The 27,567-nt window shown below is 55.8% G+C and overlaps 1 protein-coding gene across 10 annotated transcripts in view; it reads left to right on the forward strand.

Annotated features, from left to right (window-relative positions):
- LOC149873513 (uncharacterized) overlaps positions 1–27,567 on the forward strand; it is a 37,514-nt gene that overhangs the window by 1,820 nt on the left and 8,127 nt on the right. For 2 of the 10 annotated variants that reach the window (XM_090046291.1, XM_090046294.1), the window contains exons 2-25: positions 6,758–6,916; positions 7,856–7,987; positions 8,201–8,392; positions 8,723–8,806; positions 9,383–9,501; positions 9,706–9,820; positions 10,769–10,855; positions 11,335–11,450; positions 12,597–12,735; positions 13,376–13,482; positions 13,818–13,905; positions 14,073–14,207; positions 14,617–14,754; positions 15,523–15,779; positions 16,154–16,277; positions 16,572–16,766; positions 17,239–17,394; positions 18,194–18,414; positions 19,670–19,856; positions 20,264–20,422; positions 21,030–21,440; positions 22,000–22,119; positions 23,734–25,596; positions 27,143–27,223. In XM_090046291.1, the coding sequence (XP_089902417.1) occupies positions 6,758–6,916; positions 7,856–7,987; positions 8,201–8,392; positions 8,723–8,806; positions 9,383–9,501; positions 9,706–9,820; positions 10,769–10,855; positions 11,335–11,450; positions 12,597–12,735; positions 13,376–13,482; positions 13,818–13,905; positions 14,073–14,207; positions 14,617–14,754; positions 15,523–15,779; positions 16,154–16,277; positions 16,572–16,766; positions 17,239–17,394; positions 18,194–18,414; positions 19,670–19,856; positions 20,264–20,422; positions 21,030–21,440; positions 22,000–22,119; positions 23,734–25,596; positions 27,143–27,223 (5,385 nt within the window). The remainder of the gene's footprint in view (positions 1–6,757; positions 6,917–7,855; positions 7,988–8,200; positions 8,393–8,722; positions 8,807–9,382; positions 9,502–9,705; positions 9,821–10,768; positions 10,856–11,334; positions 11,451–12,596; positions 12,736–13,375; positions 13,483–13,817; positions 13,906–14,072; positions 14,208–14,616; positions 14,755–15,522; positions 15,780–16,153; positions 16,278–16,571; positions 16,767–17,238; positions 17,395–18,193; positions 18,415–19,669; positions 19,857–20,263; positions 20,423–21,029; positions 21,441–21,999; positions 22,120–23,733; positions 25,597–27,142; positions 27,224–27,567) is intronic. The other 8 variants (XM_090046302.1, XM_090046298.1, XM_090046309.1 and 5 more) reach the window with 8 other exon arrangements.

Here is a 27,567-nt window from a genome sequence, read left to right on the forward strand (position 1 = left end):
TATGTTCTTTATTAGCTTCCCTGTGAAGCTCTGTTTGTACACCTCAGTTTTATGTATGCCTTTCACCCTGCTATTGCAGCCCTGGGGCCTCTCTTGAGTGAAAACTGACTTGTCAAATCAATGTGGGGTTTTGTGATGCAAAGAAGCATTATCTGGGGTGTAAACTGAGACCAATGAACTCATATTACTTGCGAGTGAAATCAGGGTTGCAGTCCAGGTTTTAAGCAGTGAGCAACCAACACATTACCTCACTATGCTAGCTCCTAGACCCCAAGAAAAGAGTCCTCTAAGTTGACTTTGAGTCCTTGTCCAAGAGCTTTGTGTGTGTGTTCATTTCCCTCCACTGAGCTGTTGGGGTGGTTTGCGCTGGAGCAGTGAAAGTCTCAGCCAGCCTTGGACACCGACCTCTCCTTTGCAACCTCCAATCTCCAAAGCGACGCAAGGCCCAACTTAGTTTTTCCCTTTCACGTGCGCTCCCAACTAGTCCCTGCTAGTTGTCACAGGAGCTGGGGGAGCGGCTGTGCTGCTCTGCAGCCGTAGCAGAGCCGTTTTGCAGGAAGGATGAGGTCATTTCATGCTGACAGCCCTGTTTTCCTGTAGGTGATGGATTGCAAGGCACAGCATGTAAATAAAATGCCTGTGTCACCTGCAGGTTTATCTCCCAACACTAAGGGCTGGGTGGGGAAGGGCCCTGTCTGCCGCAGCAAGGATGAGAGACATACTCACAAGTTGCTTCCTAGCTCCCCGTGCTTGGTACATCAATAGCTACTCAGTGTCTTTAACTACCTGCTGTTCCATGAACAGGCAGTCTGACTTATAAGTATGAGCTGAGCTGAGCCCAGCCCAAACCCTCCTGCCCAATGTGATCAATTGTTGTCTTTGCTTGGCTCCTCAATGAAGGTGAGATGGACCATCCTTGCTGTCTGCCTGACCCCATTTCAGAAGGGTTTCTGGCCTGGGCAGGCCATGGTGTGCATGTAGCCTAGTGGTCTGGGATTTAGTAGCGGAGACTACGAGGCAGTGCGAAGTCTGGTGTGTCCTAATGTTCACAGCTTAGAGCTCAGGACGCCCTGACAGGGCCAATACAGCACAACAGCCATCACCTTAAGGACCTCATTCAGCCTGTTTCAGTCTTGAGAGGGACCGCTTTGAAGCCACAGAGCCTTCTCATGGGAGGGGACATGGTGTGCCAGGCTTGGTCCAGAATAGGTCTCGGAGGGCAGGGCTCTTTTCAGCATGCACAAGCGTGGCTGGGAATCAGGACACCTGGGTTGTCTTCCCAGCTCTGTCACAGATGTGAGATATGACCTTGAGGTACCTTTCTGTGCTTCAGCTTTCCTGTCTGGTGAATGGGCCAATAACCCTCTGCCACTTCCAACGGGGACTGTTGAGGAGCCTGAGCTAATATTCAAATAGCATATTGAGCTGTGCAGATGGCAAGAATGTTAGACTGGTGCAGTGCTGTGTTGTTGTTTTTGTTGAAGCAACAGGCTTAGAGGCAGGCCAGGGACTGCATGCAACATACAGACTCTTTCTGCACTAGAAGCGAGCCCTTGTGACACTGGTGGCTTCGCTCCCAGCCACTGTCCCCCAGGCAACCCCACAGGGCAATGGGGTCCCACCTCTCTGTTAGCATGGTTGGGAATCTTGCATGTGTTCAGTATCCTAGGAGCTGTGGGTGTTATTCCAAGCTTGCTCCCAAACACAGTTCACACACGGCAAATAATCTAAACAATCTCACAGCCTCTGCCTTGAATTGAACTGGATTAACAACACTGTTCATTTCAGACTTTCTCCCCAGCTTTGGCTGCTCTTAGAGGTCCTCGCTCAACCCACACTCTAGATCAGGGGTGGCCAACCTGTGGCATATGTGCCAGAAGTGGCACAAGGCAGCTTCTGTATGTGCCATGCAGCAGCGAAAGAATTGGGAGCCCAGATAGGGCAGGGAGCAGAAAGCAGAGCAGCAGATTGGGTAGGAAGCACAGGGCAGGGAGCAGAAAGCAGAGCAATTGATCTGGCAGAGAAAGAGGATCAGAATGGCACTTGAGAAGGGTGTGAGACCTAATTTGTAGCATGCCTGCCAAAAAAGGTTGGTTCCCAGGGCTCTAGATTGTCTTCTCCCATTCATGTTGCTTGTGTGCAGGTGGGATGATGAGCCAGCTACTGAAGTAAATCAACCACACAATTAATATTTTCCCAGTAGGCTCAACAGTGGTAGCAGGGAATAGCTAGTGTTCAGGTAAGGACGGCTAGCATATATTTACAGCTTGCAAGAACTACACCACAAAGCCCCTGTCCTTGTGGCTGCTTTTGGAGGAGCTGAGACCTTGGGTGCTCAAGGGAGGAGTATCCAGCCTTTTCCTGGTGAGAAGCTGACACTCGGCACCCACATGCTCTACCAGTAGGTCTTTCTCAACAAGGAAGTGGACGTGGAAGAAGAAAAGCAGGAGGCTAGGAGCGCCAGGGGTGGTGACATCTGCTCTCTGGTGGACAAAGGTCCACACCCTTCCATGTGGCCATCCCCTAGCTCCCTTGGTTTGCAGGGGCCTTGTTTTGAAGTGGGTTGATCTGGAGTGGCTGGGCACTGTACGAATGAGGCCTTCAGGACCAGCTCCTGAGCATGAGACTGTCTTTTCCCAAGACTGTTCCTAGGATGAAAAGCTTGTGGAGCGGGGACAGGTGGAGCCTGTCTCATATAGTGGGGAACTGGGCAAACCTGGCAGGGGAAGCAGCCTAACTGGCCTGTGGCAGGCAGTCTAGTCTGAGATGAGTAGAGTGATCATCCTTAACTCAGCAGCTGTTGTCATGTTTATGAAATGGACCTAGTGGGCTCAGCTGGGAATGGGGCCTTTGCAGGGAGAGCCTAATCAGGCCCTGGTCTGAGAAGGGCGTGAATGGGGCAGATGCATGGAATGGCTCCATGCAGTGAGGCAATTGCTGTTCTGTCCCTACAGTGCTCGGACTGGCAGGTGGAGGGGGCCTGCATGTTCACAGACAGATACTCTAATGGGCTGCCCTGAGCCCTGCTTCAGATCTCCCTGTGAGGCCACGCCGCAGCACGCAGGGTTCCTAGTGCTTTGTGCTGCCCACAGTACTGTCACTGAGTGTCCTGGTTGGAGTTTATATTTCAGAGAGACTGAATGAAGGGTGCAGGTCCGTGCTGAGAGCCCTGGTAGAAGAATCTCTGTTTCTAAGACAGGATTCGTTCAGCCCTTGCGGTTGCATGGAAACGTTTGTGAAGTGTGATCTAAAGGTAATCAATGCACTGTCTACTTGAATGTGCAGGTGGCATGAAACAATTTTTCAGAGGGGAGGAGCTGCCATAGCTGGAGCCTGCTGCTCCACGTTGTCCCTGCACTGGGTCAGATGGGCACCATCATGGCTAGGGCAGTACTGGAAGAGACCTATCACTCCAAGTCCTTTACTACAGTGATTGAGAGTCCTCCCTCCTTGATGGACACTTGCCCACCATGGGACAGGGGAGGATTGAGCCATGGAGGGTGACAGGCCTCCCATTAGCCCAGCACACAGCTCTGCCACCACGCTAACTGGGAGTGATGCTTTGGTGCAGAGTGAGAGGGACCCCAAGGGGAAAATATCTGTCTGGTCCTGGATTTACAGACTGTTCTGTTAAGAGGTTGGAGTGACAGCTGTCACCTTGTTTGAAGGGGGTAGTTAGCAGAGTCCCTGCATATTCCATGTTGGCTCAGCCTGGGATTTAATCAGGGAGAGATGTGTCCACTGAATGCAGAGATCTGTCCTCACTCCCTCTCTGAATTATCTTGCAGGTGGAACAGCTGCCACACCATCCCCTGCCAGGTGTCTCTGAGTTGAATACCAGCGCTCTCCTCTCTCAGGCTGTTGGGGGCCTCCTGGGAGCAGAACGGGGAACCCTAGGGTTGTGGAGGAGGAGCAGTTCAGGGCCCTAGCACTGAAGTATCTGGAAAGCAGTTGCATTTCCAGCAGGCTGCGGGGCTGCTGCTGTGGCCAGCAGAGCATGCAGCTGGAGTATGGCTTTATCCTGATTTGGCCTTGACCTCTTGGCACGGGGCTTTGTCCTATACTCAAATTAAACTATAGGATTTTTGTTGCCTGCTGCAACAGGGCTTTGAAAATGGCTGCTCCGGGGTCTAGGCTCAGCAGATAACACCCCCTGCCCCATACCACCCCACCCCACCACCACCACTCCCCTTGAGAGCTGGGAGGACTTATGCTACAGGAGTGCAACCTTCATGACAGGCTGCTCAACTTGCCAGCCCCTTTCCTCTGCTCTTCCCACTGGTCCAGTAGTGTAACTAGGGGTGAATGAGTAGGACTTCATCCCCAGGTGCTGATTTAAAGGGGTGCCTGGTCCCCAAGGGCAGCTGTAGCTGGTGTGTGGGGAGCTCATGCCGTGATATATAGGACTCTGCCCACCCCCTCCTTCCCCCACATGCTCTGCTCTCTAGCACTCAGCAAAATACACTCATCTGGGTTCTGCCCATGGTGCCTTTGTGTTGATCTTCTCCCTCCCAATCTGATCCACCAGCCTCCTCTGAGACTACAGTCACCACCCCCCGCCCCCAACCCGGGCTGTGCCTACAACTCTCAAATCCTAAAACTGCAACACATCACCCTCTGTGGACTCTGCCATGCTTTCTGTGCAAATCCTGCCCTGGGCTGGAAGCAGTTTAGGGCATGCTTGAAGTTGGGGCACCACCTGGCTTCTTGGCCAGCTCCGTCCCCCAGCACTGATTGGCACAGGCGTCCTTGCTGCAGCAAGATACGAGGTACTCAGAGCCTCAGCCCTGCACAGGGGCTCGTGCAGCTGGACCTCGGGCTGAGCTTGGAGGCAGGCCAGTTCCTGCGCTGGCTGACCTTCGTCGGCGCCCCCATCGGAGCTGGATCCCGGACAGCACATTCCGTCACCGCTGACCGCCAGACCGGGCCCCAGAGGAAGCACAGCGCTTCTCCCCCTCTCCAAGTTGCCTAAAATAAGAGGCTCCAGATCCCTGTGGAGGAGCTGGGAGCTGAGCTCACTGGGAACCCAGGCTGCCCAAGTGCCGTGCGGTCAGTGGAGGGAGACGGGCAGGAGAATCACCCTTTTGTTTCAGTAGCCCTCTCGCTTCAGAGCTTGGTTCATCCCTGGAGGGGATGGGGTGGGCAGGCAAGGGAAAACTGTCTCCAGAGCCCTGGAGTCTGGGATGGGGGCAGGGCCTGAGACAGCAGAGCTGCAGAAGCAGGGAATGATGCATTTCCTCACCTCCCTTGCTTGAATGGTGGGGCAGGCCACTGAGCCCAGGACAGCCAAGGCAGAGTCTGAGAGAGGCACAAAGCAACTCTGTCAGCACCCACCCTCCTGCCCTGAAGCCCTGCCCCACTGTCACAGCCCTGAATTCCCCTACACCCAGCCCTGCCCTTGCCCCTCACTCCTGCCCTGCACCTTCCCACTTTTGTGGCACACTATTTGTTGAGTTGTGAGAGAAAGTAAATGTGTGGACCATTCTCCTTTGTGGCAGGAGTGCCAGCTCCCTTTGCCCATGCTGGCTGGCTGCTTCAGTCCATTTGCCACATAGGTGCATTTGACCCAGTGCTGATGAGCTCTGTGTACTTTGAGGGAGTGCCAGAGTGACCCTTCATAGATCAGTTAAGGCTCTGAGGTGTGAGGCACAGGGTGAGCTCAGGATCACCAAGGGTGAGGCAGCTGTGGGGTAGAGGTGTGAAGCGGAGGTGTGTAAATGTCTGAGCTCCTAAAATAAGTCAGTTCCATCAGCCAGCTCCTGACCACAGGCCTGGAGGACAATGGGGCTGTGCCTGCCTCTGAAAAAATACTAGGGCAATCCTGGGAATTACAGGCCAGCTCACTTTGAACCAAGTGTGTCAAATACATCTGCTTACCATGAGCCAGATGTGGGGTGCCTGGATTGGATCAGGCCTGTGGAAACCCTCCACATCCACAGGCCTGATCCACCACAGGCAGCACCTGCCCCTGCCAGTCCAGGACACTGACCCCAGTGGGTGGTGCAGTCCAGGACTCATCCTGGCCGGCTGCCTCAATGAGGCCAGGCCCAGACTGTGCTACCTGCACCGTTTGCTGGAGTCAGGCCCTGGGCTGTCCTGCCCGTGCTACCTGCTGAGATGTGGGCGATACAGGTTGGGACCCAGTCCCAGGAAGCAGCATGGGCAGCATAGCCAGGACCAGCCTCAGCAGGTGTCACAGCCCAGGACCTAGCCCCTGCTAGCTGCCTCACTGCCAATCCCAGGCTACACCACTTGCACTGCTGACTGAGGCCACATGCCAGGTTGAGATGCCCATGCTGCTGTTGAGATGTAGGCAGTGCAGCCAGGGACCAGCAGGAAATAGCATGAGTGGTGTAGCCTGGAACCAGCTGGAGCAAGCAGTGGAGGCAGCAGACAGTCCAGACGCTGCACATTGTGCCGGTTTGACATAGCAAAATGGAGAGCATCAGGGGCTGGATTATAGTGCTCCACAGGCTGGCCCTGGCTGGCGGGCCACACGTTTGACATCCCTGCCTTCAACTGTGTTCAGAGAGAGGTTTATAAAGCCTGTGTATGATTGGGAGACTGACCACCACTGGTCCTGCAAGGGGAGATCATACCTAACTACTCAGAGAGGACCCTGAGCCTGGCAGTAAGAGTCAATGATGCAGAACAGGTTTAGCTTCTGAAAAGCCCTTGACAAATTCACTCCCAAGAGGCTATTCAAGTGACCCTATAAGGAGGCACACTAACTCTTTGGTCTTTGTGTCTTCCCTAGCTTTCAGGAAGCCATGCAGCTGCTCCCTGGAACGAGAGCATCAAGACCAAGGAGCCAGGTGGAATGGCTTGGCTAAAAACTGGCTTGCGAAACAGCACAGGGCAGGCAAACCCCAACCTGAGCCCTCTCCTCGCTCAGTTCAACCAGGAGATAATGCAGGTAGAGGCCCTGCTACCCTTCCTGGGGAGGCCCAGGAGGAAGGTTTGGGAGTAGGAAGCGTGTATGGGCCCCAGGGCAGTCAGCTGGGATGCTGAGGCAGCAACATCTGGCACACATCTCTCCTTTGGGGTGCCATGTTGTTAGTGGGGAAGAGGGTGATGGAAGGAGGGAGCAATCTGCTCCCAGCTCCAGTGGAAGAGTGAAGGGGGGTGTGCCTGTGGCCAGAAGCCTTTCATGTGAGCAGTGGGAGGGGGGTGAACTCTCAGCCCAGAGCGAAGCCATTGTTGCGGCATGAGATCATATTTGGCTGCCTTTCTCCAAGCTGTCAGCCCCAGGGAGAGTGGGTCAGCCCACACAGGGGCCCAGCTTCTTCTCCCCACGCAGCAGCAGAGGTGGCACAGGGAAGGAGGGCACAAATGAAGGGCACCTCTGCCTCTTCAGAAGAATTTAGGGGGTGGAGCACCAGGGGCCAGGAAAGGAAAAGAAAACAAATGCATCACATGGGGGGCAGAGACTCCTGGCTAGGCCTGCCCTTCTCAGGGAGGCCGTGTCCTCTCTTGGTGGCCTGCAGGAAGCTGTGGCGGGTTGCTCCTCCGAGACAGCAGCCTGGGGACCTACACAGATATTCCCAGTTTTACCACTTCCTCCTCCTCCTCCCCAAGGGCTGGAGTATCTTATTAGTTTGTTCTGAAACCAGGGAGATGTAGGACATCCTGCCCAGGGTGGGTCCCATCTTTCTGGCACCAACACTGCTTCACTGCACCCTGTCATGGCAGCAGGCCCCTCTAGTCCAGTATCCAACCCCTAATCCGTGGATTTACCCTGCTAGCCCATTTGCCCTGCTGCTACCCCAGCTTGTGAAGGGGGTGGTGTCAGGCCTGTTTTCCCAGGTGAGGGGGCCATGGCCTTGGGAGCTGAGACTTCCTCCCTGTTTGGCAGGCAGAGAGCTGGGTGCGAGGGAAGCTGCGGGACCTGAAGGACGGCTGTGAAATCCAGGACTGGGAGCGGGTGGCCCAGACCCTGCAAAGGGACATGAAGGATTTTGAGAACACACTGATCAAACTCAACCAGGTATGGGGGTGGGGCTTCAGGACCCACTCAGCCCCCAGGGGTCCACCCAGCATCCTGATGTATTACTGGCCTGATCAATGTGTCCTGTCCTCTCCCCTACCCCCTCAGTGTCCCAGAGCCCACCGCTGCATCCCTCAGCTGCCTGTGTGCACTGCCAGTGCTCCAAAGCAGGCCTGGTGATTCTGAGACTCTTCCCTCCCCTTCTTTCCCCAGATGGGTGAGCAGCTCATGAGCTGGCCCAGCCCCAGTGTGGAGACTGTCAGGAGGCAGCTGCTGGCCCTGAGGGAACAGTGGCAGCTGCTAAAGCAGACAGCCTCAAATCAGAGCAAAGCCCTGGGCGGGCTGAGGAGCCTCCAGGAGTTCAACAGGAAAGCTGAGCAGCTGGAGGCCTGGATCAGGCAGAAGGTATGGCCACGGTTGCACTAGATGGGTCCTCGCTCGGGCTTTTCCTGTGCCCCAGCCCTCCACAGTTTCCTAGGGACCTTCCCCCTGAAGGGGCATTTCTGCACCACACCATTCTGCTAAGGCTCTGGAGCAAGAGCCATCATATGGGAAGTGCAGGGCTGCAAGGATAGGGGTTGCCAGAGGTCACCTGGTGAGCAGGGAATTGAACCCCCTATGTTTGTCAGCTTTCCCTCCCCGTTTGCTGTTGGGTTCAGGAGGGGACAGTTCCTCTGGAGGTCTCCCTACCTCCTCTGCCGTCTCCGTGTTGTAACTAGCCCCCATCTGTCCCAGGAAGAGAAGCCCATGCTGGCTGCCCTCCTGCAGCAGAGCCTGGACAAGATCCAGCTCACCCGCCGCATCCTCGACTTAAAGCAGGTAAGAGTGGCTCAGTCCCCAGGGTTCTGCTCCCACAGGCCCCTGGCCTTCTCCACTATAGTTGAGCCCCCAGCTCCCAGGGAATGATGCATTTCCTCACCTTGGATTTCCTGGCTCAGGCCCTATCTCAGCTCCCCACTGCAGAGGGTCTCATTCAGGGTCACTGGGGAGGCCTGGTGGCATAACCACACATATGGAATCTGTTATGGGGCTGAGCTGCAGGCAGCTCACTAACACCATGCTCTCTTCTGGGGAGGCCTCTCCATATATCTGCTGATGGACACGGTGCTCCCTGGTACTACAAGCAAAGGGTAGGTGTTCAAAAAGCAGGGTAAAAATGCACCTTTATATATTATCTAAATAATATATATATATAGAGAGAGAGAGCAGAAGCTTTCATGGACCCAAGTTCACTCCTCAAAGCCACTCCAGTTGGGGGCAGAGCCCATGGTGCTGGGAGCCTTGGACCCAGTGGCTGCTGTCCATACCTCAGCAATGAGTACTGGTGCAGGGGCTGAGCTCTTCCATGGGCACTGGCTGCTTGTGCTACTTCTGTTTCCCTCCGTCTTGGCCCAGGAGGAGCAGCGGTTCCATGGCCTGCATGAGGAGATGAACACCTTGGCCCAGAGACTGGAGAAGCAGGGCAGGAGTGAAAGTAGGAGCATTTCTGCCCGGCGCAAGCACCTCAACAAAATGTGAGCCAGGGTCATGGGGCAGGGATGAGTCACTACTGCCCAGAGCTAGGAAGGCTTAGCATGAGGAGGGCTGGGTCTGTGTGTTGTGACTGTAAGGCTCCTGGCTCCCATCTCCAGCTTCTCACCAGATTCCCATGGGAATGCGTGTGGAAGCTGTGCTGGGCCACACTATCTCCTCTAGCCCCTCATGCTCTCTCCTTCCAGGTGGCTGCGGCTCCAGGGGACCCTGAAGGAGCATCATGAGACTCTGCAGCTGGCCCTGGAGGCAGCTGCCTTCCTCCAGCAAGCAGACATGCTCCTTGAAGCCATCAATGCCAAGGTACCCAGTGCTTAGACCAAGATTGGACCCTGGCTCCCCTTGGTGTTGGGACTATATTGGGAGAGCTGTTGCAAGAGTGACTTGGAAAAATCTCTGCTCTGCTCTCAGCCCTGGCACCTGGGCAGCAAGGGGATTAGGGTTGTTGCACAAGGGATATCCATGCCCCAGGAAGCCAGGGTGAGTGCTCCAGACTTGGCTCTTCAGGGAAACCCACAGTCAGCTGTCGGAGTAGTGTTGTTGAACCATTTCCACTCCTCTCTGGCCATGAGTTCAGTGGGCAAAGCTCAGGATCTCAGCAGGGTTAAGCAGGGGCAATGGGCACCTGTAATGCAGTGTGGAGGATGCCCCAGAAAAGGGGCTTGGATCTTCCCCACCCTGACCTGTCCAGTCAGTGATGTGGGCTTTCCCACTGACCACATTCCCTCCCTTTGGGTGGGAGCTGAAATTAGAAACTTGGAGCCAGGATGTGTCCTGCACCCCATTCCTCAGCCCCTTGGAGGGGAGTGGAGCCCACTGTGAGGAGAAGTTAGGAATGAATGTGGGGCCGGATGTGGAGCTTCTCCCCTGTGGGTCTGCTTGGCCTCTTGAGAAATGTGGGTGTTCCTGAGCACTTCTGCTGAGGCCTGGAGAAAGGTGACATCCCACTGACCCCCTGTTCTAGTCCTGAGTCACCTGACAGAGCTGCTTCTCACTCAGCCTGCTTTTGGGGCATCAGCCCATGAGTTGTATTGCTGCCACTGCCTCAAGAGTTGATAACCCCTGCCCCACTGGGAGTTGGATGGGAGGAAGTAGCTCTTGTTAGATAAAGGCTCCCCCAGCCTAGGCGGTGCTGTGGGCTAGGATCTTTCATGGAGAGATATTCAGATGCTCTAGTGATGCTCCAGAGGTTTGGGCCCTATTCCCACCACACACTTCTGAGGGGACCATGACTGCTGCTTCATCTTGCAGTGGAGGAGTCTCTACGGAGTGGGGAAGCAGGGAGAGGCTGATCCCAGCCGGGACCAAGATGTGAGGGACATCGCCAGCCAGGTGATGGTAAGTGCTGAGCATCGTGCTGCCCCAAAGCCACAGGGAACACCTTGCTGGAGAAGTGAGGCATGTGCCTTAAAGGGACCTCTCCCTCTGGCATCTGACTTGGTCACTGAGATGGTATGGGCTGGGTGGCATGGGCTGCAGTCAAAACCATGTCTGCCTGAGCTGTCAGCATGGAGGGATTACTGTGTGTCATGTTCTGAAACCTCTCTAGCTGAGGTGGCTGCATCTTGGGCTGCCCTCGGATGTCTAGAGTCTCAGAGGATGCTGGATGTTGGGCAGGGGCTGATGCATGAAGAGGAAGGATCAGTGGGAAGGCTTGTGAGAAGTGAACAAGGGCCTCTCTGTCCTGCTTATCACCTTCTCCCAGAGGACTTAGCATAGCCTGCACTGCCCAAACAGCCTCTGAGCTCAGCTGTGGCCTCAGGAGGCCCATCTACAGCCAGCTCCATTAGCTCACTCCTCACATCTCTCTCCTCCAGATGTTGGATGTGACTGTGTCTCAGCTCATCAGTCTCCATCCCAGCCTGGTAGCCCGCATCACTCACAAACACCGAGATGTCAAGGAGAGCTGGGCCCGGCTCCAGCAGGTGCTAAGGTATGGCAGAGCCTCTCAGGGATGAGTCTGAGAACCTTCACTAAGGGTTTCTGAGAAAAAGCTGAGTAGACTTCTATCTGGGACAGTGCAGAAATAGCTTCTCCTGCAGCTGTGCAGGACTAGATGACTATTTAAGGTGTCTTCCAGCCTTGTGATTCTCTGATTGGGCCCATGGGGGGGTCACTTGATATTCATTCCCACCCCAAGATCAGGTGAACAGAAAGGCTTACATGTTAAAGCAGAGGGGCCGGATCCAGCCCACAGAGTAGGGTCATCCAGTACATGGACTTTTGCCCTCACTCGAGCTGCAGTGGTGGGGCTCCTTCCCACAGCAGGAGCTAGAGCCAGGGCAGGGCCCCAGCAGCACCACAGGCAGAAGCCTTGCAACCATGGTCAGAGGCCCAGCCCTGGGCTTCTTTCTGTGGCAGTAGCCCTCACCCCAGTAGCATTGCAACCAGAAGCCCTGCCACCATGGTCAGAGCCTTGGTGTGGTCCACAAGCACATACAAAGCAGGGGATGTGGCCCTGCAATCAATTTGCATTTAATACTCCCGTATCCAAGCAAGAGAAAGTCAGGGCTCAAATTCTACTCTCAGTACTTCAGTTGCGTCCATGTTTGATCTGAAAAATACATCCCCATCCTACTCTATGCCGCAGTTTTGCCATGTGTATAATGGGAGGGAGGGATCTCACCCTACTGTTATGGGGGTGCAGGCTGGATCTGAGAGTAGCAGGGAGTGGAGACATGGGGCAGGCAGAAGGGCCTGTGACATGCCAGAGTGAGAGGTGTCTTCTAAATTTGTCTGAACAGCACAGGTACAGTAAACAATGGTGAGATTTTTCTGTAGCTCCCTCTGGAGCATTTACACAAGGCAACTGGGATTCACTGGCAGAGTTTGTGGGTGACTCCTTTTTTTTTAAAGCTGGCCCCAAGGTACCTTCACTTTCTGGGTTCCCTTGTCAGGGGCTACACACCACTTATCTCTTGTGAGCCTGCCTTTGGTCCTATGTCCACCCCAGAGGAGTTCTGGAGGTCCGCACAGCTCAGGTCTCCCTTCTCCACTCCTTTTCCTCTTGCCATGCAAGTGCCCTTCTTGCCTACCCTGACATCCCTTTTCCATCTCCCTCTGTGCTCCCTTCTCCTAGGAATGAGAAGTCACCTGTGCGGTCCCTGACAAGCAGTTCTCCAAGGGAAGCCCTGAGTCCTGAGCAGACAGGAGGCAGCAGTGAGGGAGTTGCCAGAAGTGAAGCTGGAGACAAGGAAAAGAGAGTCCCAGGAAATGAGGTAAGAACAAAAGCTAGGCTCAGACCCCTATTCCCCTTCCCATGACAGGAACAGCCACACCTGTGCCACGTGACATAATTATTTGGCAAAGCAACATGGGAAGGTGCTTGATTATCTGTGCCCTGCACTGGAAGTAACAGCTTTGTGACTGCCACATGTTCACCCTTGTGAAGCTAGTGTGACCTCCTCTGCAGCCCCTGCGTGACTAGCACGTGACCATGCAAACTCTATAACTTGTTTATGATGCCACAAGGCCTTCAGTGATGTGCGTGTGACTCCATACCTCTCTGCAGCCACCTGGCACACCCCTGCCCTTTCCTACTCCCGCGTTTTGGTCTAGGCCAAGCTGGCATGTGTTCTTGTGTGTGTGTGTGTGTGTGTGTGTATCTCAAGGCTGTCACTGGCATCCCTCTGCAGCATTGCCCTGGTACATGCAGTTCTGGGAGGCAGCACCATAGCCCCTATCCCACCTACTTTACTTGGGAACCTGTAGCCAGGCTGGGTCTGCTCATAGGGGCATCCTGTTTATAGGGTGGCAGGGGTTAGGAGCCAGGCCTGCTGGTAGAAGTCCATGTCATATTCAACCCTGAAGCTGTGTGATGGAGGAACAAGACCCTAACAGGCTCTTTTTGTGCCCTAGGTGCAGAAGGATGTTTCAGGGAGTGTGACAGAGCATGTAAGAGGCGAGGAAGGCAGTCCAGGCTTACCTGGAGGGCATCTTGCCCAGGGGTGCCACAGCAGCAAGAGGTACTGACTTGCGGAAACCACTCTCAAGAAGAGCAGAACTTGGAGGGTAGAGGGGAGAGCTCTAGGCTGGATATCACTAAGAAGGGAGAAGGGACTCTAGACCTATTCCTTAGCTGCAAGAACTCCATCCCTAAGCCCATAATAGAGTCCCCAGAAGAGGCCTTGCTGGCAGGGTGGGCCTGGCCCTTTGATGCAGACACCTGCCTTCATGCTGCAACCTTCAGAGTCCACCTAGCACAGCAACTGTCCCCCTTTCCCTGTGAACCCCATGGGAGGAACCTGGGGGGTCCTCATGACAGAGAGTGATTGGACATGACTCTCCACCTCTCCCACAGGAGGAAGCTCCCAGGACACTCGGATGCTGGCTGGGGTGCGCCTCAGCAGGAGAGCCAGCTGCAGGACTACTGCCAGGCGGCTAATATGGTAATATCCCCTAACAACCCACAGCATGGCCCAGGGTCCCCTAGGTCTTTCTGTTGCATGCTCTCCCCAAGTATCTTCCTCTACTGCCCAACACAGCTCCTGAGTCCCTCCCCCCATGACCCTGGCATTAATGTGCCACCTCTCCCCTCCCTCCTGGTGCCGAACAGGCTATATCCTGGCTGAAGGAGGGTGCAGGCCCTGGCATCCAGCAGAACCAAGTGGAGGATGCTGAGAACCTAGAGGCACTACAGAGCCACCAGGAAATCTTGGGCAATAGCACTGGCTTGGAGGCTGTCTGCCAGGTGAGCCACTGCTGGAGGGCCTGGAGGATCAGGGGCCCAAAGTGGGGGGAACTGTTTGGGACTTGTGGTGCACCCCCAGGTATTACACTTCTGGGGATGTCCTTGGGGGTGCCTGGGGACACAGAGGGGACTACATGGCTCTGTTTTGCTTGTATTCCATGCAGCTGGGGCCCCCTAGAGGGGACAGACCAAGCACTGGGGGGTATGGCATTTCTTATAACTAGCTTCACTGTCCTTTGGGGTAGGACAGGAGGGAGCAGGGAGATCCAGGTCCGTGTTGCCCCCAGGCTCAGGTGGGGTTGTGAAGGGCACTTTCCCTGTCCTTGGCACTTGCCTCGTCATCAGACACCTGATGAAGGCGGTACCCACCTGGGCAGGACCTGACAGCATGTGTCCATCCCTGCCACAGGAAGGACAGAAGCTGTTGCATGCCTGCCCCAGGGGAAGCCCCGAAGTGGAAGGTGTCCTTCGGGAGCTGGCGGGGCTGTGGGAGGAGCTGCAGAGGAAGCACCAGGAGAATGGCGCAGTGCTAAGGGAGATTGATAAGGTGTGTGGCGCCGTTTGGCCCTGCCAGAGTCCCAGGCACACAGAGACAGTGTGAGCAGGGCCAAAAAGGGAGCACCCAGGCCTCAGGGACAGGCCCAACATTGCCAAGTGGCAAAGCAGCTTTGCATACATCTGGGTGGCCCATACCTGGGATGTGCTGGAAAGGTTGGTCCCCAGCCTCAGCCAGGGCCCCTCAGTAGTAAAGTCTCCCTGGGGAGTCTTGCGGTGGGGGAGCATTATAATCTCTAAGGATGCAACAGCCAGCTGGATGCCATACATGCCACCAGGGACAGGTGCCCTGGAACCAACTTGGAATCCTCTGCCTCACGCAGCTGTAGCCAGTACTGCAGAGGCCTTGGAACAGAGAGGCATAACTAGCCAGTGCGATGTGCTGAGCAGAGATACTAGAGAGAGATACAGGCCCTAGAGACTCAAGGGACACCAGCATAGTCTCCCTGGGGACCTCTAAATTGGTGCCCACTCGCCCACCTTGAGTGGTGGGAACACTTTGCTAGGTTTGAGAGACCTCTAGGTGGGTGGCTGTGGGTGCGAGGCCCAGTCAGGAACTCTGTGAAACTGGGAGGATGATATGTCATGCTGGGGTAGTCCAGGTATGGTTCACACCCCAGCAGTTTTCCCTGAGCCCCTAGCATTCTCTGAGCACCTACTAGGGCTTTCTTTCTGGCCCTGCAAGGAGAGGCAGCTGGCTTACCAGGCACAGTCTGGTGGTGTATAGCTACCTGTCTCACTTTCCACTCCTTTCCCACAGGCTTTGCAGCTGGTGGGGGAGCTAGACCGGGCTGAGCACTGGCTGCAGGGCGTGGTGGGCTCACTCTCAGAGCCGGCTGTTATGAAGAACCCAGAGGAGCTCCGCAGGGACCTGCAGGACATCGGCAGCCTGGAGAACCAGCTCCTGCTGTGGGGCATCAGGCTCCAGGCCCTGCGGGAAGAGATGGGCAGGAAGCCCTCCACGGGGCAGGAGGCTGCTGGGAGGATTCAAAGGAAGGTGGAGACTGTGGAGGAAAAGTGAGTGAGGCAGCACTGGGGGTGGGAGAGTGGCATCTGGACAAGGGATGGGATCGGCACAGGAAGAGATCCCTTTCAGCGGGCTTGGGGTATTGGCAGGGTCAGGGGAAGGGATTCCCACCCAGGGAGGAAGTAGTGGGGACAAAGAAAGGAGAAGTACATGCCAGATACATCCCCGCTTCCCGGGAGCTAGGTGAAGGAGGAACAATGTGGACAGGCAGCATGGAGAACCAGCTCCTGCTGTGAGGCCTCTAGCTCCAGGCCCTGCAGGAGGAGATGGGCAGGGAGCCCATCTCCTCAGCAGGTAGCATCCCTGGGGAGCTGCCCTGTGTGTCCCCTGCGCCCCTACCCCACGGACATGTTTGCTGCGCCAGGCTGAGGTGTGTGCGAGCAGCCCTAAGGAGGCGGGCATCAGACCTGCGCGACTCCCTGCTGCTATCCGAGTTCCTGCAGAATGTGCAGCAGGAAGAGGTGCTGAGCCAGAAAAGCTGTGTGCAGGTGAGCAGGGGATGGAGCAGGTGGGTCGTGGGTGTGTCTATCTCTGATAGGGCAACGGGGCTCTCTCATGTGCTGGCCCTCCCCCCAGCAGCTCTCTGTGGCTGGTCCCTTGTGAGGCATGGTGTGCCCTGATCTCCCTGATCCTGACTACCCCAGCCCATCACTGACTGCATGGGGGACCCCATGCACATGCCCCTGTCAAGGAGGCTCTATGAGGATCCCTCTAGGGCCTGGCCCCTGCTTGTTGCAGTCCCTCTCCCAAGCCCCAACATCAGTTCTGTATGTTTGCTTTAGCCAGTGACCCACCAACTGGACCCCAAGGAGCCCTTGCACCTCCTGCTGGTGCAGGCTGGGCAGCAGCTGAACAGAGAGGGCATGAGCAGCCCCCTGGGGGAGCTGCAGGAGGCAGTGGAGATGCTGAATGATGCAGTGAAGGAACGGGAGCGGGTCATGGAGGCAGCGGCAGAGACGGAGAGCCTGGAGCACCTGGTATGGGGCTAGCCTTGGAGGAGATGTGGAGAGCATTGTTCAGGTGAAGGAGGAGATAGTGCCTACCACCTAGCAGCCATGGAGAGTGCAGCCAGCTTCCTAAGAGGGAAGAGTGACATTGGAAATCTTCTCTGTCCAGTGTCTGCATGAGGGTCTGCCGATCAGTTACAACAGGGAGCTGGGAGCCAGGACTCTTAGGTCTGTTCCTGACAGGAGGGGAGCATGATTTGATGCTTAGAGCTTAAGCCGGGACTCTGAGACAGCCTGTGCTGGTGCTGGGCAGTGGCTGTCAGCCCAATGGCTAACAAGCAGCCAGTTGCTCTTACTCAGCTATGGCAGGGAGCCATGAGCCTATGCTGGGTCCAGGGCATCAAGCAGAGCTGGTAGGGGGAGGAGAGGAGAGCATTTGTGTGGGCAGCTACAGCCTGGGAGTCCCATGCTGAGGTCCATCAGCTTCTTCTCCTCCCCCCAGCTGGCAGAGGTCTCCCTGCATATGCAGGCTGTCCGGTGCAGAGCAGAGGCCCTGGCACACGACATTGCCCAGGCAGAGCGGGGCTTTGCCACAGTGAAGAGTGAGTGGGATCTGCAGGGGCTGCAGGGTTTGCTGAGCCGGCAACAGGACATGGAGGTGAGTCCGTGGGTGCATTGCCCTCCACATGGCTGCACTGTTTTGCCGTGGTTTTAGTGAACTCACTAGCACTCTCCACTGGCTTCCCACAGATCCTGAAGTGCCTATCTGCCCAACATGAGAGGGGTGGGAGGGTACAGGGCACAGAGTTTATCCAGAGGGTGGCCAGACCAGAAGCATCCCAGCCTGACTGTCAGTGCTCCAAGGAGGTTCTGGCCCTCAGCCCCAAGTATCCTTAGCCCGGGCCTTTCATGGCAGGTTCATCTGGAATTTTCCAGCTGAGCATAGCCCTAAGCTGTCTTCTCCTCCTGTGGCCAGGAGGTGAGAAAGGAAGGGATTGCGTCAGCTCCCCATGCCAGTGCCTGGCTGCCAACACCTCGCACATCTTTCCACTCTGCATCCTGATGGAAGGATCTGACTCATGCGGGGGGAGCAGACTGTCTGTGGGGAAGCTCAGATCCCCTCCAGCCCCACAGGGCACTCCTTGCAGCCCCTTTCCTTGTCCCCCTACAACTCTAGTCCACAGAGTACAGCTCTGTTACACCCCACAGCCTGCCCCCTCTGGACCCTGGTTCCCAATGCAAGCCAGCCCAGCAGTGAGAAATAGTGCCAAGCCCTGTTATGGGACTGAAAACCCTGGTCTTTTGCTCTAAGAGGGAGGGGCAGGAAGCATCTTGAGCAGATTAAGTAGGTTTGCTAGGGTCCCCCTTTCTCCCCAGCCAGAGGGGCAGGGACCCTCCTATGGGTCTCTGAAGAGTGGTGACACTTCTCAGCATCCTAAGCCCTTTTGTGTCCCCAGCGTGAGATGTCAGAGGCACTGAAGGGGCACCTGGAAGAGCTGCAGAGGGCAGCCTCTCGCTTGGAAAAGCTCTGCACCACTCAGAGGCATGACCTGGTCCCAGAAGTGCAGGAGACGCTGAAGGCTGGGGAGGGTCTGCTGGTGCTGGTGCTGGAAAACAAGGCCCGCATGGAGCAGGCTGGTCAGCTACGGCAGTTCTTCAGGGATTACTTGGCTATGATGTGAGTGGCAGTGACCTCCAGCAAGGCATTGTGGGCACCTGTGCAAGGAGCCGCTAGCCCTGCCTGCAAGGCCAAGGGGCAGGGAGGGTGCGGCCCTCCTGGGCTCAGCCATGGGGGCCAGTGCTGATTGCAGAATTGACAACCACTTGGTTGTACTGAAGCAGGTCCTTGGGGAAACCCAAGGGCCTAAAGACATAGTGGTCGCCTGGCACAAAGCAAGAGGTGCCCAGGGTCAGGACAGTGTGAATCGAAGGATCTGTGCAGGGACTGCCGGCTGCAGCCGGCCCTATCACTGTGCGCTTGGCCCCATATATGACAGGGAACCAACCAGACCCCCAATATCATGAGCCTCTCTAAACAGTCATGACACTTATCAGCATTAGAGTCATTTTATTTTCGACATGTCTTCAAACGGAGCATAATCAGTACATACCCACACCCACATCCCCTTGGCTGTTACCAGGGGTACTCTACCCTGTCACACGTTCCTTCTCCTGGCCATCTCTCTGCACCGCCCAGTTTCCTATCCCCCTGCATTCATGCCCCTCCAAGTTTCCTCCCTGCCATGCTCACCTCACCTACCATACTGTCCCTCCTTTTTCCATCAACCCCCTGCCACTCTTGTTCTCTTCTCTTCCCCTTCATTGTTTCCTGTTTTGAAACTAGAGAACCTGGTAGTGGCAGCCTTCCTCCAAGACACCCTGGCTTTACTAGTGATAAGACCAACTTATCCTAGGGGGAGCTAGATAGCCACTGCAAAGGCCATAAGGACATGGCAGCCACATTCAAGATGATAATAAGCAGAGGCCAGTTTTGATAAAGGCCACTCCCTTGCTTGGTGACCTGAGCATGTCCCCTCCCTGTGCCTCAGTTGCATTTCCGATGACTCCGGGGTAGTTCCTGTAAGGAAACGTGAAGGTTTAGAAATGTATCAGATCCCCCAGCAGTGCCCTGCAAGTTGGTATCTCTAGTCTTGTCTCTGGCAGGGGAGGCAACTCCTTGCTGAGACTGACAGGGGTGGTTTCCTCTGGCATTCCTTGGTGGTCAAATCCAGGGAGCAGAGGCCATGCAGCATAGGACATTTTCCTGGCCAGTTTGACCCAACAAGGAGTTTGCCTCTCGGCTGGGAGGTGGGGCCTGACCCGAGGAGTTTTTGGCCTGTGGCCCCCTTAGAAGAGGGAGCAGATTGGAAAGAAGGGAAGAGAGACCTGCATATACTTTGGCAGGTCCTAATACCCTGCTTCTGCATCCGCAGCTCCTGGACTGAGGACACGCGGGCTCAGATCTTCTCAGAAAACCTGAGCACCCATGGCCTCCTGGAGGCTCAGTGTGAAGAGCTGGAGAGGAAGATTGAGGACAAGTTCATGGAGTTTGAGAAGCTGGCAGCAGCAGGCCAGAAGCTGGTCTCTGAGGAGCATGACCTGAGTGAGACAGTAAGCAGGGTAAAGTCCCCTCCTCAGGGTGGGGCAGGGGACCCTTCACTGGCTTCCCACTGAGCTCCCTTGGGCTGGTGCAGGACAGGAGGAGCCCACTCCTCCTTGGTGGGGGCCACTGAGACCCTGCCCAAAAGGAGCCAGCTCATCCTGCCCAGCCCTGGTTCAGTGCAGTCAGACTGCACTGCTGTCTGGCTCCCAGGTCTCAGAGGAAGGTGGCAAAGCTAGTTTTGCTCTAGGCTCCGTCAGGGCTCTCTAGCAATGACCACTGAGCCCTGAGGCTCAGCTGCCAACACTGGCCTGGTCCCAGGGATGGGTGAAGAGGAAGCTTCTCTGGAAAGCAGCTTCCTCCTAGTCCCTGATAGAAGTTCACATTCTCACAGGAGCTGCTGGTGTCTGTCTGTCTCCCCCCTTAGATCCAGGAGCGCATGGAGGAGCTGCAGAGCATGCTGGGGTGGGTGCTGGTACGCTGGCGAGCCCAGAAGCATCAGCTGGACCCTGGGAGTAAAAGTGATGATGGGAAGGGCCAGGACAGTCCACTGGACTCCACCCAGAGTGCATTTCCTGGCAGCCAAGTGAGTGTGTAGGGTTGAGAGCAGGGATCACCTGGGACTCTGCTGGCTCAGCCCAGTGTGTGGAGGGGGGGGTGTGCATCTGAAGGCAGCAAAAATTTGCTGCACTGCCAAGGAGGAAATTGCCTGGTCAGTGCATGCCACATACAGCAAGAGGACTGGTGCTTTCCTCTCGTACAGGAAGGGTGAGCTGAACCCGCAGAGCAGAAGTTGGGATCCTTGGGTTGTAGCCCTGGCTCTGCCCCTCACTTGCTGTGTGAGCAAGACCCCACCCTTCTCCGTGCCTCAGTTTTACTTCTAGTGACTCCAGGATATTGATCCTGACCCACCAGGCTGGGTACAGGCAGAGAGCCACAAGGTTGAACTTGTTACTGCCTGCGAAGCACTTGGGGATCCCCGAGTGTAGCTTCCCTTGGTACTCAGAGCTCTCTGGTGTAGAGCAGGAGACCTCAGCAATCCCCAGTGCAAGCTGTAGCAGAGAGCTGTGAGGGAGAGCAGGAGAAGGCAGGATGGGGTTCTAGGCAGGAGTGATGGTGGGAAGAGGGAGGCTCCATGGGGGGGCAGACATCTCCACAACCCCACATCTTCCCTGTCTGCTGTTGCTTCTCAGGACCGACATGCCCCATCAGTTCTGCCTGATGCTAAGAGGTTGCTGGGCCCTAATGCTTCAAAAGGACCTCAGCCTTCATCATGCTCCTTCCTGGAGCCCCTCACTCCCCCACAGGATCTCAAGGCACAGCCCCAGAGGCAGGAGAAAGAAGTGGTGCCTCCTTCAGTACTGCCCGTTCCCAGACGGGAGCTGAGCTGGGAAGGTCCTGGTGACTCCACACCACCGGAGATAGGAATCCCCAAGGAGACCCTGGTCGACCCCTCCAAGACCCCAGTGGTGGTGGTGCCACCGCGAGGCCCCAGCAGCGTGGGAGGGACAGTCAGCTTGATCCTGAGCATTGGCAAGAAAGGAGATAAGAGGCTACAGCTGGCGCAGGCTGGAGCAGAGCAGGGGGAAGAGGCCCTGCACAAGGTGGGTGATGCTGGCTGGGCGGTAGTTTCTGCAGGCCAGAGAGGGAGCTTCAAGCACATGGCTTGTGTGGTGCCATTGGCAGTGATGCGCAAGGGGGCTTTGCGCACCAGTGAGACAGCCTTTTTCCAACGGAGCTGCTGGAAGGGTTGATGCTGTGCCTTAATGTGGAGCTTGGCCTGCAGCAGCTGTGCTCAGGTCTGTAGTTATGTCAGCTTGCAAACTCCCAGGTGCGCTTGGAGGGGCATGACAAACCCCAGGTATTCCCAGGTGAACTTGTGCCTCAGTTGAAGAGAGTTCAGGAAATTCGCTACAGTTGCTAGAGAGTGCTCCAGAGGCAAGTGGATTTTCTGGCTGAAGGATCCCCAGTGCTGCCCGCATCCCTGCCTCTTCAGGTGTCAGAAGCAATACAAGCTCTCTTGGCTTCCCTGTGCCAGGCATTGGCCTATCCCACCACAGCACCTGCTTCTCCTCCCTCCTGCTCCTCATCCTCCTCACCGTAGCAGACCATCCTCACTTCTCCCTCAATTCTGTATTTGTGTCTTTCTCTCCCCACCCTCAGCTCTCTAGCACTAAACCCTCAGGCTGTAATACCTTTTGGAAGCGTTGCCAGGGGCTTTTAGGAAACACTTTGGGTAGTTTAAGGCGAAAGAGAAAGTCGTCTCACCAGCCTGTGGAAGAGGTAACATCCCTGGAGCTGCATGCCGGGCAGAGGGGCTGCATGGCATGAGCTTGGCCTCTACTAACATGCCAGACCATCTCTGCAAGTGCCTCTGTGTTCTCTCTCTGGGCACCATTCCTGCTTTTCCCCTGCACAGAGAGGTCAGGCTAAGGCCTGTCTCTCCCTTCTGGCTGGAGAGCAGGGTGTGGGGAGGGCACTCTGCTGCCCTGATAACCTGGTGCTAGGACAAGCCTGTCAGGGTGCCCCAGTGCTGTGGACCACTTCAGAATAAACTGAGTGCCCCAGCAGGCCCAGCGGGGTGAGGGAATGAGACACAGGGTGACAGCTGTGACAGGGGATGAACTGTGTTGGGGACAGTCTCAGTGCAGTTGTCAGTGGGCAGGTCTCCAAAGCCATACTGTAGCTGGCAGAAGTTGGTTCTCTCGCTCTTAGGCTGAGCAGAGACTGACCAAGCCATGGACTGTGGAGGCTGACCAAGCCATCAAGTGTGGACCGATTGTAGAAGAGGGTGATATGCATGGGAGAAACGCGGCGGGGAGGGGCTGGAGAATTTGTTCTGGGCTGCACGTGTCAGCCCCATTCTGGGGACATCTCAAGATGTCTGCAGTCCTGCATGGGTGCCATGGTTATGGAGACTGTGTCTGCTTAATGCGTTGTATCTAGTAACCCTTAATGTTAGCGCGGACAAGCTGGGCAGATCCCCATGTAGCGTCTTCGGTCATTCAGAAGGAATGGGGTAGGGCTGGGTCCAGGTCCCTGTTCTGAGGCTGAATGTAAGGCAGCCATGTGATTGCAGGCAGAACTGAGGCCTGGCCAGCCTGTGGGAACAGTTCAGTGGTGCTCACTCAGGCAGTAGGGGAGTCACCCAGCAGGGTCTGGGGCAATCAGCAGCACCAGACCCTGGATTACAGGGAGCAGCTCACCCTTGTTCCCCCCTTACCACCATTTCCTTGTGCAATCAAAGTGCAGGGACCAGCAGCTGGAGAGCTAGGCATGACCATGCAGGAGGGAGCCACATCCCCACCCCAGCAGAGCAGTGACCCAGAGGGGCAGTGACCCAGTCTCACTTGCTAAGACAGTGCCAGCCAGCAAAGACTGGAAGATGGGGAGTGCTGGGCTCTGCAAATGCAGCCTGCTACCCTCACCATCCATAATAAGGAAGGGTGACTTGCTGCATTTCACCACCCCTCCCCGCCCCCTCAACACACCAGACCCCAAGGAGCATTGCATTCTGGGTAGTTTCTATAGGCACCCCAACATGTTAGAGTGAGGGGGACACAGTTAGGCTCCCACAGTGTTGGCCATGCAGCTCCCAGTCAACAGGCACTGGCTTGTCCCCGGGAGCAAAGGCAGTGGTCCCTAGTATCATGGGGTGTGCCCTCCCCTGGCTGCTGTCACTGTGTGATATGGATGGTGCTGTCTGTGAGACATGACCAGTGGTTGGGCACAAGGAGCTGTGTGGATCTGCATGTTGCTAGGTATGCATGCCCATGAGGGAGCCCAGGAATATGCCCCTGTTCCTCCCACCCTAGCCTGGGTATCTTCGGGCACCAGCAGCCTTAAGCCAGCAGACAGGTGGGTCTAACATCTCTCCCCTGCCCTTGTGTTTCCCAGGTGAGCACCTATTTGTGTGTGAAGGAGAACGAAGGGGTTGGATCTGCCACCCACAGGAGCTCCACCATGCCCTGCCCAGCCAAACAAGCACCTGCAGGAAGCCATGCCTCCCTGGTTTCAAGCACTGGGGCAGACACTACCTTCCACACCCTGCCCAAAGCCAGCTCCAGCCCTCTTGTGGACAGCCTGCAGAGGGGCAGGAAGGTGGTGGTGAAAGGTCCCCAGCCACCCTGGCAGCAGAGGCTCCTGACAGCAGAGCCCAGCCAACTGCAGCCTTGGTCGGAAGAGAAGCACAATCCCAGTAACACTTGGCCCCTGAAGTGTGAGAGGAGGAAGGTGGCAGAGAAGGCTTCCAGCCCCAAGCTGAGAGAGCTGGGAGAGGGTCCCCCAGGAAGGGCCAGCAATGCTGAATGTAGTACCATTAGGGCTGCATCTAGTGGCCCCAAAGCTGAAGTCCTGAGCCAGGGCATGGGTCCCAGCAGCTCACAGCCAGCTTCATCAAAGGGCACTTGCCGGCATCTTTCTCTGGGGTCTGTCCTGAGCCTGGAACTGCCCAAGGACCTTGGTCTCCTCAGGAATGTCCAAGACTCTATTAAAATAGCGCGGAAGGAAGTGGCTGAAAGGAAGAAGGGACAGCAGCCCTGTAGAGTGATTCAGTGGGAGGTCAAGGGGCCAGAGCAAGAGGTGAATGGTGCTAGCCTGTCAAAGGAGGTGCTGAGCCATCTGCTAACCACCTGCCCAAGGCCTGGAGGATCCATGGAGCCTTCCAGGAAGGCTCTGAAGAGTGAGCATGACACTTGGTTTGAAGAAGTGAGCTTCAACCCAGGCTACGACAGGAAGAAGTCTCAGAGCGTTGCTGCAGCCCCCTCCCGAGAGGATGGGCAGAGTCCCCAGGCCCAGAGCAGCTCCAGTGATGATTTCCTGGACTTTCAAGTGCACCAGTTGTCCCGCATCAGCATGCTGCGTGAACAGGCTGGCCGGGAGTGGAACCAGCTGAAAGCCATGCTGGGGAAGCCTGGCAGCCCAGGAAGGGTGCAGCCGGAGAAGCCAGTGGACCTCAAACCCCAGCTCCAGGAAGCCACCAGGATAGAGCTCAGGCCTTCTCCTACCAAGCTCTCCACTGGGGCCCTTGCCAGAGGAGAACCACCACGAGGAAGTGGGAAGCTCAAGGAGGGCAAGCTAGAGACTGCCCCTGTGAGCAAGGCCTCTGAGGAAAGTCCTGTGCAACTCCCTGGTGGAGGTACAGACCCATTCCCCTTGATTAACCTGGGCCTCAGAGCCACCCCCCAGCTCTCAGTTTTGGAGTATGATATCAGTTACCCACAGCAGAGCCTGGCATTAGCCTCCGCAGGGCCTCAGGACCTGGCTTCTGCTGGACACATGATGGGGTTAGGCCTGGCCAAAGAAGCAAAGCCACCAGGCTCAGTAGAGGTTTGCCACCCTGACCATGAGCTGTTTGAGGAAGATGAAGAGGAGCTTCAGGCCATCTGGAGCAGCGTGGAGGGGCACAGCAGGCAGAGTCCCCGAGCAGACCCCAGCATGTGCCCCACCATGGGGAATGGGTCGGACGAGGTGCAGAACCCAGATGTCTCCAACAGAAAGCTCATCTTGACATCAGAGAACAATGTGCTGGTGGCCAAGTTCACACTCCCTGCCTCTGCCCAGCTCCTTTGCAATCCACAAACAGGAAGAGGCACTGGCAAGGGGCATAAAACTGAGGGAAGCCTGAGTGGGTTCTGGGCATCGCTCCCATCTCAAGAGGGGCTTCACGGGGTGAAGGAGGTTGTGTCCCTGGGTTCGGTGGAGGGCACCGGCCCACAGAACCGGCAGAAGCACCAGGAGGAGGACAGAGACCTTGGCAAGGTCAGAGTGGCTGGCTGTCAGTAAGCTGTGTGTGCCCTTTCTTGGGGCTTCCAGGTGCCTGTGCAGACCCCTGCCATCCTCCCTTGACCACACAACCAGACAGTCCCTGCCTTCAGGAGATACCATCATGAGGCCTTGAATGACTTGGTGTAGTGGAGGGTGAAAAGCTGTCCTTTGCACTGTTGGTAGGCTGACCCACGCAAGAGTCTACTAAAGCCACCTAATGGGAGGATCTTGACTATGCAATTTATGGTGATTGGGGACTGCATTCTGGCTTTCCCTCTAGCTTGTTCCTCTGGCCTTTTGGGTAGGGGCAAGCAAGACTAGGGGACATCTGAACTCCAAGGCCTCCAGGCTTGGGGCTTGCACATAGGATGCCTGCGTTGGATTTGGGAGTATCTGAAGCCCCAGGCTGAAGAGTCTGAGAGTGAGGAGACTTGCCAGTGGTAGAGCCATGCAGACTTGAACAACTGAGCTCTGCTCAGTCGATACAATTTGGAACTGATTTGGCCCCAGAAACAAAATTAAAAAGAACTAGGCAAGCCCTGCCTTATGCTCACAGTCCTCTATGCCACAGTCCCCTGGGGCGGCAAGACAGGCTAGGAGCTTCTTCCAATTCATTCCACCCCAAAATTGGTCACTCTTGAGTAGCACATGGGGCTTGCGTGGCTAGCACCTTCCCATCTGCATCAGGGATCTACCTCAAATTGTACTTGCAACCACCAGTGGGTGGGGAAATCAAATCCTTTGGTATCCTAAGCACAGGCACCTGTCCCTAGAGCTCCCTGAGTAACTGTTAGCTGTGAGTCTACAGCCAGCTTCAGGGGACAAGATCCTGGTCTGTGAGCAGCACATTGCAAACAGCTTGTGTAGGTACAGCCATATGTTTGCCTTGTGGGAGTACCTGCTACAGGTGTGTTGTAATGTGAAGATGTGCTGAGGTAGATGCCTGTTGCCTCTGCAGATCTGAAGGCACAATGTGCCCTCCAGTGGCTTGGCCCACAGAGAGGAGAAAAGAGTGGTGGCTTCCAGCTGCAGGAGGTCTTTCCCGGCTCCCAGAAACATGCACTCTGTTTGTGCCACTGGAAGATTCAGGTTCACCATCTGTGTAGCCATTGCATCTGCAGGAGGGTGAGTTCCTGGGCCTTCCAGAGCATAAAAGCACATGCAGGTCTTCCTGCTAATTCCCTGAAGGAATATGGTCTCTCTTGCTGTAGCTGCTAGTGTGTCACGTGGCAGGGCTTTGATTAACTCGAGTCTTCAGGGTCTAGAAAATAACATAGAGCTAATGGGTCAGGATACAAAATCCTGGAAAGGTGGCAGGAGGACAGTATATGGTCCTATTAGAAAGCATATGGCTCTGCTTTTATCTGTTCTCTGTCACAGATCTTGACTATGCCAGGACATGGCCCCAGGCTCCCCTTTGTCATTGCAAACTTGAGGTTGTCCTGTTGAGAGACAGGAGATCTCAGCCACTCCTGGCCTGTGGCTGCCAAAGAACCCAGTGGCACCAGTGCCACTTTGATCATTATCTGTCTCTTTGCAGACTCCCCCCGGTAAGATGGAGTTTCAGATGATGGAAGGAGCACTGGAGAGGAAGCATGTGCTGCAGACAGGAGGCAAAAAGGTACAGTAGGAGCAGCTCCTCCTTCTCAGCAGGCTCTGGCTTGCAGACCTCCAGCATTGTACACAGGTTGCTTGGGGCAGCCAGAAATACAGCCTGCAGGCAGGCTGCAAGGTGCTGATGCCCAAGTACTTCCCTTGGCTTCTCTTGGAGATGCTGGGTGCTCAGCACACAGTGCATGATCTCAGGGAAAGCTTTTTTTTTGTTTTGTTTTGTTTTTTGTTTTTTGCACCGGTCCTGGAGGCACTGCAATACCAGGTCAATGCATGGAGTGGATGGAGCACACTCCGGTTCCACCACCCAATACCAAAAAGAATCTGCTCAATATAAACCTCCTATGGAGGACA

The sequence above is a fragment of the Crocodylus siamensis genome, chromosome 1 (assembly GCF_052110815.1).
Source record: "Crocodylus siamensis isolate JL-2025a chromosome 1, ASM5211081v1, whole genome shotgun sequence".
Lineage (NCBI taxonomy): Eukaryota > Metazoa > Chordata > Crocodylia > Crocodylidae > Crocodylus > Crocodylus siamensis.